General features: G+C 38.1%; 1 protein-coding gene across 3 annotated transcripts in view; it reads left to right on the top strand.

Annotated features, from left to right (window-relative positions):
* LOC145998908 (uncharacterized) overlaps positions 1-4,847 on the top strand; it is a 69,801-nt gene extending 64,954 nt beyond the window's left edge. For all 3 annotated transcript variants that reach the window (XM_083135655.1, XM_083135658.1, XM_083135656.1), the window contains exon 4: positions 1,892-4,847. In XM_083135655.1, the coding sequence (XP_082991781.1) occupies positions 1,892-3,510 (1,619 nt within the window). In that variant the 3' untranslated portion in view covers positions 3,511-4,847. The remainder of the gene's footprint in view (positions 1-1,891) is intronic.
* Positions 4,848-15,331: the final 10,484 nt, after the last annotated feature.

Here is a 15,331-nt window from a genome sequence, read left to right on the forward strand (position 1 = left end):
TCTTAGCCTTCTTAAACCCGAAGGTTCATGGCTGCAGCAATACAGGCCTTTCATCTGTCCCTATCTTGAGTAAGATCTATATACTCTTTTCCATCCCTACCGATTTCCCTTAGGTCCATCTCAACGTTGTCCCTCCATCTTCGTCTTGGCCTTCCTACAAGTCTCTTACCATCAGGTTTCCCAACAAGAATCCTGTAAACTCCTCTTTCCTCTCCCATTCGTGCCACATGGCCTGCCCACCTAAGTCTTATTGATTTAATTATTCTAATAATATCTGGACATGAATACAAATTATGTAGTTCTAAATTATGTAACCTTCTCCACTCACCTGTCTCCTCATCCCTTTTAGGTCCAAATATTTTCCTATGGATCTTATTTTTAAATACTCTCAATTTATGTTCCTCTCTCAATGTAAGGGACCAAGTTTCACACCCATATAATACTAGAGGCAAAATTACTGTTTTGTATATTTTAACTTTTAGTTTCTTAGATATTAAACGAGAAGACAAAAGTTTATGAAGAGAGAAGTAACATGCATTTCCTGAATTAAGCCTACTTTTTATTTCCTCTTTAATATAATTTTCATTTGTTAATATTACTCCTAAGTATTTGAATTTGGAAACTGGTTCAAACGAGTTGTTATCAATAATTAGATTTCGATTATTACCTAACACTTGGTTTCGGCCTGTAAGCATATATTTAGTTTAACTAACAGGACAGCAGCCTTAAAAATGGAACCCACATATTCTTATCAGTAGGAGGACAGGAGACTTTTTGTAGACACAGCTTGTCATTTATTAGCGATGAGTGTCAAGTGTGATTTTCTTGTTCATGTGAAAAAAATTGTGATAATTTCAAGGTGCAGTGATTCACATTTTTTAGTAATTTTGATCTGAATTTCAAAAAGTTGCTCATATGCCATCACCTGAAGATAGTTTATGATTTATGAAGGCAAAAGTTTATTTTAAAGTCAATTTTACCTGATAGGCTAATTAGGATTGGAGCCAAAGTTTCAAGTGAGATACAAAACCACTGTGCAATATGCTTCCACCAGGGATCAAACTCTAAAAGATTAAAAGACAGAGGTCTATTTATGCAATGTTCTGGAAATTCCAAATATATAGTGTCAAGGTGGAGAATTGCCACTTTATAAAATCATTAAGAATCAATCGTTCAAAATAACTTCCTATTCTCTTTTCCTACAGACATAATTTACTGATGAAATATTAAATGTAACTGACACATACGTATTAACGAGGAAACAATATTACTGAATGATCAATTGATTATTAAATTATTGGATAAGTATTAACCCAGGGATAAATATCTGCAACAGTAAATAAAAAAGTTAAAATTCTGTCATTCCATAAAAATTCTACACACACGTTTGACTATTGATCTGTAGCTTAGTTGTCATGATAGAGATTTTTTCCATGTTTCCAATTAAAAAAGAATCAGAAATAACAAAAGAAAGAGAGGATAATTTGGAAATGTCAGTACATATAAAAGTCTGACAAAATGAACTTCTGTAAATGTTTTAAATTTTAACTACAAAGTGAATTTATTAAGTATGTTCAGCCAACAGGAAGGATAATAGGAGGTAAATTGTCTAACACTATATTCATTCTACATCCTGTGTTTTTCTAAGGAATGGAATTCTGTTGATGCAAAGCAGATGATGTCCTCTGCTTATTGAGGTTTGTATGCCACGATCATCATATTGTGGAAAACAAGACCGAAAGAAAGTGGTGATGGACATTTTTACCATTGGGTGTACATGTTAAAAAATGTAAAGAACAAAGTTATCAAGTGGAATGGAGTGTGAGCATGCCACCATTCTTAGCTCTGGAAAAATATTTGCAAGGTTCTTCCTCTTTTCTTTTCTTTTCAGATAAAACAAGAAAAATTCGACCTCAGATTCTACTCAAGTTGAATAAAATTATTGAGTTGCTAGATCCACGCTTTGCTTTGAGTCAGGAGCTTGAGAGGAAGGAAGAGATGAGAGCACAGAAGAACTCCCAAGTGTGCAGAGAGATTTACAAGCAGCCCAAGCACGAGGATCCATTTTTCCAGACAGGATTTGTTACCGATCTCTGTGATTACTCTAAGCCTATCAGTGATCTTATTACAGTCGTGATCAACCCTGTAGGTTACAGCGACGAGAGGCTTCAAAAGCTGAAGACTGTGTTGGAAGGAATCAGTGACTACAATAAGAATTTGCATGTAGTTCTAGCATCTAGTAACAACCGAACTACACATATTGCAAAAAAGTTCAGTAATGTACACATAAGTTTAACAAAGGAAGGTGTTTCCCTTGGCAGAACATTGAATGAAATCATAAAATATGTGAAGACACCATATTTACTGTTAGCGAGGGACCTAACTCATTTTAATTCATATGTTAATTTAGAAAGACAGATTCGAGTGATTTCATCAATAAATTCTGTTGGTGTGGCAGGGGGTGCGTTTAGGAATCGGAGCGGTCACTGGAAAGTTGGATGTCATCAGACCGAAATTAAAAATTACTTTCTTAAGTACTTCGAAGGCTACCGTTACTCAGCAAAGGACTGCATGTTCTGTGATTATTTGGAAGGGCCTTTCATAGCGAAGACATCAATTCTTCAAGAGATTCCTTTCAGTGAAGAGCTGCCTGGAGATGTGGTCGTAGAAGATTGGTTCCTTCAGGTGAAGCAGGCAGACATCCTAGTGCTAGGCTGTCCAGACATCATGTATTTCACGTGGGGAGTTTCCCAATCGGCAAGGACTAAAAGGGAAGCATGGGCTGTGCTCGCTCACCAATGGGAGATCAACCGTGTGTTCATACCTCCAACCACACTGCATTTTTTCTCTTGCAAGGAAGTGGGTTTGTCTTGCAAACCCAACCAGTGGACCAAAGCATACTTACTTCCCTCATGTTGTTTGGTACAAATTGCAAGAGGCATGAAAGCCCTCGACTCTTTTGCAAGAGAAAAGTATCTCCGATACGAAATAGAAGCCGGCTCTGTTTTAGGAGCTGTTAAACTCAGAAGTTATCTTCCATGGGACTTGGATGGCGACGTGACATTTGAAAGCAAGGATTACGTAACATTTTTCAAAGCTCAGAACAAGTTCCGGAACAAGGGTCTCAAGCTTGATTCCTTTGAGAAACCCAACAACAAGAGCTTCGGATACTTCCTTTACCACACACCGGACATTTACTTCGAAATGTGGGGTTTCAATAAGTTCAGCTCAATGTATCTGCCCAGGGAACTTCGCGAGAACCCAACAAAAGTAAACATCCATGGTGTTTGGGTGAATTCGCAGACCAATCCTGGTCTCTACGCCCGCAACCGTTATGGTCCTAATTACCTTAGACATGCCCAGTCTTGGCTATATCTCGGCATGAAGAGTAGCTGGGAACAGTATGATTCAGGGAAATGGCTACCTTGCCCTAAAAGGTACCATCATGCTTGCCTAGACCACTATTCTACAGATGGAAACACTGATTTTATACAACAATTCCTTCACTGAGTGTAATAGTTGCAAAGTTCTAAATATATATGTTAACTGGAGTGCGCATAAATGTTAAAAATGTTGTGTGTTTGTACAGGCTTGTATATGTTATTGTCTAATATGTGGTACAACATTTATCTTCCTAGCATTTATAATGTAAATGATTCTTACATATTATATTTTTGAATGTATAACAACTTTTCTACCTGTTGTATCATGAGTATTGTGATATTTACCTTGAAAAGCTTTTTGTGTAAGTCATGAGATACCACTTCTATTCTTCTGTAATTGTTCATTTTTTAAATTAAGCAACACAGTAATATTCAAAAATCAATATTTTGTAATGATGTGAATTCTCATCTGTGGATGAAATGTGTATTTTTCTCATATTTTATCATGTACCTAACCAACTTTATTCTGTGAATGTTTTGTAAGTCACAGCCCAACAAGAAATTCACTAGTTGCATACATGTTAGATGTGTAAATACTATTTTCTATTTCAGCACAATGGTGAACTGACATTGCTATCTCCAATCTAAAATGTATTTGGAAACGAATTTATAATTTTCTCAGTCCTATTTAGCAGTATATCGTACAGCTCCTGCCCCAATTGTATTGAAAAATTACACACATTGGGCATTTTTTTTTACTTCAAATTTGAATAGAATGAAGCTGCATGATTTCAATAGTTTTACTGAACAGAAATGCTTATTGTACAATTTTGTCAGAAGGTACAAAGAAAATTTACATTTTTTCAGTTCTATTCAGATTAAATGAAAATGTTTACTCTCTCCAATTTTATTGTGAACACAATGGCAAATGAACATTCTTCAGTTTTATTTCCATTGTAATCATAAAATTAATGCCTTAAGAATATAAAGACAAGTTAAGAGTTGTTATCTTATTTGTGGTTATTTAATTTCTTCAGCAACAATTCAAAGATCATTTTCATAATCCAACATCACAAGAAACTCTTAATGGTACATGCACAGAGAGAAACAAATTCCATACGTTGCATGGAATAGTCAACAGGATGTAAACAATAAATGTGTATTTAGAACAATAAATTGTGAAATTTGAACTTTCACTATTGCATAAAGAAATTGATCTTAACAGGAAATAATATATAGTATACATTTAAATGACTACAAATGCCTACAGGGATTGTGTCCATTTAACACCAGGAGCAAAAATGTACAAGTTGCAAAGTTTGCACAAAAAAACTTTTACATGGTGTAATTATGAAAGACAAACATGATGACTCATTTCATCATTTCTTTCATAATGCTTCTGTCTTTTACCCTGTGTGCTAAATGTATTCTAATTAGAAGAGAAGTAAGAAGAAATTATGAAAATGTAAGAGCATTAAAGTACTATTTATATACTGCAGTATGGCAAAAGTATTTGATTTCAACATTTCAACCTCAATTCAAGGCCGAATCACAAAGAACTGGATTTCATGTAGGAACTCCCTAGTTGGTGCTGAACTGGCTACCTGGGTGGAAATCATGGCTGCTTCACTGGTTTTGACGAATAGGCCATGTTCTAATTGCAACTGTCTTTCCCGGCTGGATTCTGTGGAACAGTCAATCAGAGCGAAGTTTACCCATGTGAAGATAATCCGAGAGTTTGCCAAAGAAAAGTTTTTGTCTGTGGTTACTGAGTGTTCGCTTCTTGAGAGATGATGGTCATTCATGTTCAGTTCATTAATATTTAGGTATTTATGCAAAGCGATGAGATTTCTACATGACAAATACGATTTAGCTGATAATGAAAATGCTTGTTATAACAAGTATATTAAATGTTAGACATATTTAGTTGAAAAAAATATTTTTTATGACTGAATCCTGCAAATCTCACATTTGAATATGCATACCAGAGTTCATTAAAAAGCTTGTTCAGTACGCATTGATTACAATATTTTCTAGTTCACACTTTTCTTTTTTAATTTTTAATAACAGCAGTAATTCTCCTACAACGTTTTTCAAATTTCTCATCCATCTTTTAGATTGTCTGCTCTGTGCGTCTTATGGGAACAAAAGTACACCATCAAGTACGGTAACAAGTATCGTGTGAGGTGAAAACTAGCAAATGGGTAGCCAGTCCAACACTAACTAGGGCATTCCTACTGGAAATCCAGTTCAGTGTGATTCAGCCTTAACAAAGGTATTCATCAGATATAATGTTCGCTCCTTCCCTTATTTCATTATTTTATTACCGGGGTGTAAGTAAGAAAAGGTACTAGCGAGAGGTTTAGTAACAAGGCTCAGACCATTCTATGTTCGGAGTGATGCCTCCATCCTCCAGGTATATACCTGCGCTTTCCTCCTCGATGTTCACACACCAAAACCAAATCCAATACTGATTCCGAAATTCCCTTCCGATCTTCTCAGATCGGTTCGGTTGCTTCGCTATACAAATTCCAATACCTGTCGATTCATATCCGTCTGTCAGGCTGGTACCTTTCCACGGACGAGGCAAGTAATGGAATTTGTAAGGTCCGCATTCCAAACCAAAGAGAACATCCTGTCTCCGTAATGTTTCGTTTTCAAGTACACCTTCTAATATTTTACCTACAAGTCAACAATAATGGTAAAATTGCACTAAAGTGTATGAAAAATCAGCAGTGAAGAGAGCACACAATGTTTTACTATAAATATTATTTTATTCATTGTTATAATTGAGTGTCAGACAGTTACATAAAACTTTTTTTTAATATAAGAATATCAGAAAATTTTAAAATTCTCATATCCCTACTCCCACTAGGAGAAAGTTTGCATGAAAATTTTGCCTTACTCAAATTCAGTGCAGCTGTTTGGTAGAAATGTCACTGCAACATACCTTCATATTATGCACTCCTCCCCATCTACTCGTGATCTCTTGAGGAAAAGCAGAGATGGTGAGCAGAAAAGGAGTGTAGGACAAATATGTGCAAAAGTGATACTTGGCTTATCTCCATCTATGATATCTGGGAATATACATGCAGGTCTGTGGGCACACAAGGAAACGTTCAAATTATGGTAGGAAAGATGCTTAGGAAATTGCATGACACTAGGAGACATAACCCAGATATGGGTGCAACAATAAATTTCACGTAGTGTGGCGTGGGTGTGTAAAGGCTAACACACTCATGTAGATACACTGGACCAAGGTATACCTGAAATGCACATATGCAGTTTAACCAGTTTTTGCCTGATGGACCCACACAGTCAGGTTTGATGACAGGATTCACAGAGCCCTGCTCCTTTGGGAATGGTGTCAACAGACGATGCTGTGTGATATTTGGTCTAATACACGTAGCAGTTGTGGTCATGCTAAAATATTTAGTAGTTCTGCAAAAACTATTAATTAATTAATATACCACATTTACACATGTATAATGTGTGTGTGTGTGTGTGTGTGTGTGTGTGCATAATGCACACCCTGGTTTTTGATAGGGAAAACCGAAATGCAATTATATTTCTTACATAATGCACAGTACAATTCAGGTTTAAGAAATAGCTTTCTTAGTTGAAGGTCCTACAGCTATGTGGACCAAGAGAAGATCGTGCATACAATGAGTCATCAACCCTTGCCAACTTCACCTTCTCCATCCATTGTGTTTACAGAGTGACCACTCTAGAACCATGATAAAATTCAAGTATAATTCCCAGTTTTCAAGGTGGACTTTCAAAAAATTCAAGGCTACAGGAAGATGTTTTCTCTATTTCAACCTTGCATGTTACCGCCTTTCACCTCCCCCCCCCCAGACACACAAATACAGTATATTAACAATAAAAAGGGTCTTTGTGATTCCAATGTATCCAAAAATTCTGATTCAATTCAATTAAACAGTATATATATATATATCTAAAATACTCAGATATCGCATACTCACATAGAGTGTGACTTAAAAAGTTTTGCTTTATAAATTTGAAGAATACTTCTATATCCCATCTCGAAATATATCTAAAAACATAAGTCACAAATGTTATGGGATATACTAATCTACGAAAATATACATTGTATAAGAATTTTAAAATCAAATTTACCTAATCAAATTCAAGATATTATATTATCTTGCAATAATCTTCTGTCTGTCAGATAGTTTATTGTTCTGCAAAGGACACTAACGAAGCAAACAGATGAGAGAATTTTGATTTATTTTCCACACAGCTTTCTTTTTTTTTTCTCGATAAAAATAAAAGCTAAATGTGAAAACATTGTCTTAGGGCATTTATAAATATGAATAAACTCAATGTGATTTGGATTAATAAAAGTTGCAAATTTCCACGTCTACAGAGAAAAGTTCATGTAGAATTCATGCATAATTCCCAGAGCCAATAATTCATGTATAATTCCCAGAATTCAAGGAATTCCCGGTGAGTACCCACCCTGGTTTTAGCATCCCAAAGCTTTCACTTCTGCAACTACCTTGTTTATTCTGAAGTAGACGAAAGCGAAATTATATTATGGATTTGCAGCACTCAGGAAGTTATTTTCTATTATTTCTTGCCTTACAAATACCACTGATACATATCCCATGGGAAGGGAATTGCATGCTCGAATTCTGCCAGAATGGCACTTTTTCCTCTGTCTCAAATCATTCAGTTACGAAGTGAAAAATTATGGGAAATGGCCAATTCACTTTTTATATATACGCAGTGACATAGTGACAACATGCATGGTTTCATGCTGGTTGTCTGAATTATTCTGTGCATAATATGCACAACTTTTTTGGGGCAAAAATTTTGCAAAAAAAGTGTGTACATGTATTACACATGAGTAAATACAGTAATGATGTCAGGAATTTTAAAATGGAGTTTTCACTGCATTTTAAGTAGCCAACGTTGCAATTCATTAACATACAATGTTTTTAATGCACAGAAACAAAATACTGACTTTTTCTGCACAACTTACTTGTGAAGGTTGTATTAATTTCAATGGATCCTGCCACCATCTACATGGGAACTTGTTGTTTCACTGTTTGCTCAGAAGCAACATGAACCGGAAACCAACCAATCAGTGTAACAACGATTTCCAGTGTAAAACTTCTATGTATAATTATACTACCGCATCTTTCATTCCTCTAACATGAATCCAATAATTCATTTATTTTTAGGAAGATAAGTCAAAGGAGGCTGTTATTTATATCCATCATCCCCCCCCCCTCCAATCTGTCAGACTCACTGTGTAAATAATAATTATTGTAATAATAAATACTGTAGCTGTAAAAATCATGTGGATCATTGATTATTTGCCATGCTAACACACAAGTTTCACAGTTCTGTCATCGCTGCCACTGGTGCTCATCCCTGTCTCAAACACCCTGTGTATACAGTCTGCAAGAGACAGGCACACCAGTAAGGGAGCGATTCTCAAAGTGTGCTCTGCAAGGACTCCAGGATGCTTTCCGTGAAAAATTCCTTGTCACACCTGCATGCTTGTAAAGTCACCCAAGCGAATAGTTTCAAGCATCCCGAGTCCCTGTCGCAACTCAGCAGGCAAGATAAAGTGCGACCTATCATATTGCTGCTGAAAGCATGAGCTCGTCATGGCCTTTTTGAAGTGCAATGATACCGCTTCTGAAGTAATGAACACTGTTCTTTGATGCTCGACTGGTGTATTTCAAAGGAACATGATTGCACCACGACATTTACTCCAGTTCCTTGCCATTTCTAGTTCATTTGGCTTCAGTTGATATGGGGGGAGTGTTGTGGTGGTTTTGAACCAACATAAAAAACTTTGTAAGCAGAAGAAACAAATGCACTCTTCAAATTGAGGTCAATAATTAAAACACTTCTTTCTTACAAATATTTGCCATGCAGTTGTAACGGCATTTTCTGTGATACTACATTATGAAATAGCCGATTTTTTTTACTAGATGCCTACAAAAACAGAAAACACTAAAAGTGTATGTATGGTGTTAGCTAAAAACTATATTTCTCAGAAATGTTGTTCCATAATTTTCACTGCCTGTAAAAATACAATTTTGCTCTGATGGTCATAGAAAATATATTGGGACTCCACACATCATCTTTGGGTGCAAAGAGCTCTGTAGTTTGAAAGGTTTGAGAACTGCTGCATTAAGGTATACCTATCTGTGTGTGTGTGTGTGTGTGTGTGTGTGTATTTGTGGCTGCCTTAATGATCAATTGTTGGTGGTCTGTCTGGGAAACAATTTTTCCATATGGGACCTTAATAAGTATCAGCAACACAAAGAGAACTCCTAGATTCAAAGTACTTTTTACTTTTTAAAGTACTTCTTGAAATGTTACAAATGATACCATAAATAAGAGCTTTTACTTCTTTAGTGGCTAAAATTATTTAATTTGCTCAACATTTCAATGTATTACACATGCATCTTTCTCCAGTGTTAGTAACAATGAAGTCTAATATCAGTTACAAAAGATAATAGGCAACAATGCGCACAGTCAAACAAGTGATTTAAAAATAATTTGTTTAATGGCAGTTACTGTCTTGTATTTTGTCTATTATCATTTGCAACTGGCATTACAATTAATTTGTTATCATCCAACAAGTTACGGGTTGATGTGTGGTAAGTACAACAAACCCCTAGTAATCATCATAGGTTTCGATGACCAAGTTACACTACTCATTCATATATCCCCAATTTCCTCATGATGGTGAGTGGCCAAAGGACCCATACATAAGCCAAAATCTCTGGAGAAAATTTGTTATGCCTTCTTCCTCCCAGGAGACTCAAACCTGCACTCGTCCTGTAGCAGAAGCCCTTAAGCTTGCACCTTACACGGCACGGCCATGCTATGGGACAATTGAATTGAACAGGTTTAATTTTTGCATTAGCAGCTCCAGGCCCGTACCCAGAGAAGGAGCCATGCACCCCCCCCCCTTCCCCTTGAGCTATGAAATATTTTAATGTGAGCCCATAAAAACTACGAAAAAAATTGACAATTTTTTGGAATTTTTCAAGAATTTCTATTTCGTCCCTGCATAAATTAATGGGTTTGTTGTGGAGAGAGGTAAGCTCCAGAAGTCTTCAGTGTGCAATATTTGGTAATTTTATTTTTATAACCATTAATGTATGGCTAACATACATTCTGATTTAGCTGGGATGGTCCATTTTTTTTATCTCGCAGTTGTGATGCAAAAATGTTTTTTTTTTTTTAAACTCACATTTAGACATGTTCCTTATTTTAATAATTATTGCCCAAGTTCACTTTATGCTCAGATAGCCTAATAGGGACTGGATCTACAGTTTAAAGTGAGATTCGAACCACTGTGTAATGTGCCTCCACCAGGTACCAATCATATAGAAACAGAGCTATTTGGTCTAGGAATTAATTCGTGCGGTTGTTACACACACATTGAAGCTGTAGTTCAAACACAAAATACATAAATACCTTAAGAAAAATATTGTCCATTGCGAGCCACCACTTTCGCCCATCTGTCAGGCAAGTTACGGATTCCGTGGCGAAAGAAGTCCTCATCCTTTGAAGCGATCCAGTCAGAGACCCATTTTTCGATATCTTCTGAAGACGTGAACCGCTGTCCAATCAAATCGTTATTCATGCAATCGAACAAGTAGTAGTCCGAAGGAGCAACGTCTGGTGAATACGGCGGGTGGGGTAAAACTTCCCATCCGACATTTTCTAAATAGGTTTTGACCGGTTTTGCGACATGTGGGCAAGCTTTATCATGTTGAAAAATAAGTTTATCATGTCTGTTCTCCCATTCTGGTCGTTTCCTGACCAGAGCTTGCTTCAAACGCATTAATTGTCGTCGATAACGTTCTCCATTAATAGTTTCACCCGGTTGCAGCAGTTCATAGTACACCACACCTTTCATATCCCACCATATGCACAGCATAACCTTTTCACAGTGAATATCTCCTTTCGGTTGTGATGGACCTGGTTCACCTGGCTTCACCCAGGCCTTTTTTCGTTTCGGGTTCTCGTAATGGATCCACTTCTCATCGCCAGTAACAATGCGATGCAAAAACTCCTTTCTTTTCTGTCTTTGAAGCAGCAATTCGCAAATGGTTTTTCGTCTTTCAACGTCTCTGTCTTTCAATTCATGTGGAACTCAATGTGACATCTTTTGAATCATTCCCATGGCTTTGAGGCGTTTGGAAACTGTTGTTTGATCAACGCCTAATGCTTCTGCAAGTTCTTCCTGCGTTTGACATGAATCCTGATCGAGCAATGCTCTCAATTCTTCGTCTTCAAATTTTTTTTGGCTGTCCAGGTCGCTCTTGGTCTTCCAGGCCGAAATCACCACTTCTAAATCGTGCAAACCACTTCTGACACGTTCGCTCAGCTAGCGCATGGTCACCATACACTTCCACCAAAATACGATGACTTTCGGTAGCACTTTTCTGCATGTTAAAGTAATGAAGCAGAACATTCCGCAAAAACACTTTATCTGGCACGAACTGCGCCATGTTCAGTTGACTACAAAATGCTGTTGTTGACGCGTCAATCAACTGCCCTATACTACGAACGATGCACGCTGACAGGAGTTTTCAACGCATGTGTGGCTACACGGAACTGTGGGACGATACGCTCGTTATGCCATCTCTTGTCCAGGCGCACAAATTAATTCCTAGACCAAATACATATTTGGTACGGTCAATAAATAACCAGATTAATGCCGTGAAAAAACTAAATAAAGCGACAGAGCGATAAAACTTATGGGATATGTAGGCCAGGCTGGGGTGTGCCACATGTCTGTGAGATGAGTTCCAGACTGCATCGCTAGGTGGCAGCACTGGCAGGGAAGGGAGGTTGTGTATGTGCAATTTGCCTCCAAGGTGCCAGTCAGTCATTCAATGAGGTGAGTCATGTCGCTCACAGTGTCAGGTGCAAAGGAGGCTCAGCGATCCATGGAACAGTTTTTGATGGCAGAAGGCAACACACCAGGGAACATTTACGAGCATATGACTGCTGTGTATGGTGGTTAGTGCATGTCCCAAACACAAGTGTATGAGTGGGTGGGTCGGTTTCGAGCACGACACACAACAGTGTCTGATGCGGCGCGTAGTGGGCACCCTAAATGTGCCATTACAGATGAGTCCTTTTCTGCCATTGATGACCTCATACAGGATTGTTGGGGGATTAGTCTGAACCAGATTGCAACCAAACTCGGCATTAGTTATAGTACAGCAGCGGCGTGCATTCAGGATACGCAAGGTACTCACTGCGTACCCACAACACAGTAAGAAAAAATAAACATTTTTTCGTCTTCCCCGAACATGAAAATTCAACAATTATTGCTCCGAAAGCAGTTCAACTGCAAGAAATTCCGATTTCCGCACGAACACGCTGCTGCCTTCCTGAAGGCAGTCCCGAATGATCCCGATTGTGACAGACACCCACCTGATCCGCGTTCCTGCCAATTTCCGCAGAAAGACGCTGTTTCTTCTGCTTGGTACCCTAGAAATTCGGAAGGTAACCCCATTGGCTTATATCAGCCCGACCACGTGTTTGGGTCTGCCCACGCTTACCCTCTCTCCCACTTCTTTCCAGGTTCTAAGCATCGAGGGTACCCAAGATTTTAACAGCGTATGCAGTGTTGACAGTAGTCAACATATTTTTTTCTGGAATGCTTAGCTTACTAGCATTTAGCAGCCACGCGTAGATAGATCACTGTTGGGTTGCAATAAAAATACATTATAAAAAGTGATACAGGAATCAGACAGGAGGGCAAGAATATGTAGTGGTGGAAGATCATATTTAATATACGCGTAAACTATCACATGTAAAATATTTATGTGAGGTAGCAAGTTTTTTTTTCGTATAGGGAGGTGAGGACCAGAATGGACTGTCACTGTGTCGAGGGGAAAATATGTGAACAATTTGCAAGTTTCGCACAATTCTCAGAGTATGAGAGTATCTGTTTATCTCCTTTCGGGATCAACATTTCCTTTGAGTTCCATAGCATGGGTGTTGATTGTTGACCTAACGATATGAATGAATGATAAAAGAAAAACATAATAAAACACAATGCTTACAATGGGATTAGAATGAGCCCCCCCCTTCTTCCGCCAGACATTGCAAAGTGATGTACGGTAGTTTAGCTTTTGAAGTATTCTGGGATGTATGCTGACGTATTTTCTACTTGTCCTTAATTATCTCCCTTCTACAAAATACTTTGTCGACTGGCAACTCCGATTCATTCGTCCACAAGAACGCGTGGTTTTCGGGCATAGCGGACCGGACACAACGTACTGTGGGAGGTTGACTTTTGCTTTCTTCTGTCGTGTGAAATTTGCAGTGAGTGTTTCGTTCATATTATTTACATTACAGGATCTCTATTGTTTGTCGGTGCTGTGAAGTGATAAAATAGGGGGACCGGGAGTTATTGATGACATACTGGAGAAGGGATTTTCGGAATTTACGAAAAAAGTGTAAACAATCCGAAATGGAAGGTCTGTTCCTGATTTGGAAAAATTGTTTCAGGCAGGAGTTGTGAAGGATGGTAAGCAGTATATTAGTCATTTTGATTTTTGAGAAGAAGAAAAAATATCTCTACAGAGTGATTGACTGAGTAGAAAAACCGTGAAACTTTATTGTTGGCCTTATTGAGCCATTTCCTTCCCGTTCAATGTTCATCGCACTGCATGAAGGAAATAATCAAAGTTGAATTGTTGGACTCTACGTAGCTACTATCAGAATATATTTGCGAATATAAAATATCATACATATATTTTACCTCGTTACATTTGGATATTGATACAAGGATGAGAAATTTCCCATTATAAAATTCTAGAAAAAAGTTATTTTCTGAATAACATGATGGCCAGGGGGGGGGGGGGTTCTGGCCCCCATAATTCATTTCGGTTGGCCACTTGTTGCGTACCCTAGTTTAAATGTCACCGCACGCCACTGTAGTACAGCATACACTAGTTCATGAACACCTTCAATGCCAGAAGGTGTGTGAAGCGTGGGTACCAAAGACACTCACAGAGGAGCAAAAGGCTACATGGATGGGGAAGATTTTTATACACCTCCTGGGGTACTCGACACAGGGCGAGGGTTTCCTGGAGCGCATTGTGGCAATAAACGAGATCTTGCTCAGCCGGTATATGCCCTCGTCCCCGCAACGCAAGAAAAGCAGACAAATCGACTTTGTTCGCAAGGTGATGTTCATGTTTTTCTTTGATCATCATGGTCCACTTCTCGGTCGCTTCCTCTGGCAGGGTGAGAAAATGAACGATGCTCTGTACTCTGACATCTTGTGAAACGAGGTGAGACCTGCAATCAGGTGCAAGCAGCACGGCTTCTTGTCACGAGGTGTCATCCTACTGCAAAACAATGCACGTCCCCACGTTGCTAGACACACTATGGACATCATCGCACAAATGGGTTGGGAATGATTAGATCATCCCCTCTACATCCCTGACCTATCCCCGTGCGACTTTCATGTGTTTAGCCCACAGAAAGGCACCCTACGTGGAATCCCCTTTGCCCCAGATGCACAACTGCAGGAGGCGATCTTCCATTGGTGCTCACAGCAGCCACAGGACTTCTGGAACAGGGGCATCAAAAATCTGGTGAAGCAGTGGGATGCCTGCCTCAACAACACAGGGGAGTATGTCGACCAGTATTAAAATGTAAGTCCGTACAACATTCATTCCTGTTATTTATTGACCGTACCAAATACTATGATGGAAAACAGATAAAGTTAAATTCTGTGTTATACCTTCCTTGCCATTTTATCTGTCTTCCACTAACGATTTTAAGGATTTTTTCTCATTATTTTATGTAATTATTTATAAAAAAATAGTAATCAAGTCTTATGTTGAACAGGAAATAAGAAATTTTCTGTTTTAATGCAGGAAAAGTGAAGAGAGTGATTCAAGGAGAAAAAAAAATAT

This window comes from Lepisma saccharinum, chromosome 14 (assembly GCF_977018435.1).
Source record: "Lepisma saccharinum chromosome 14, izLepSacc3.1, whole genome shotgun sequence".
Classification (NCBI taxonomy): domain Eukaryota; kingdom Metazoa; phylum Arthropoda; class Insecta; order Zygentoma; family Lepismatidae; genus Lepisma; species Lepisma saccharinum.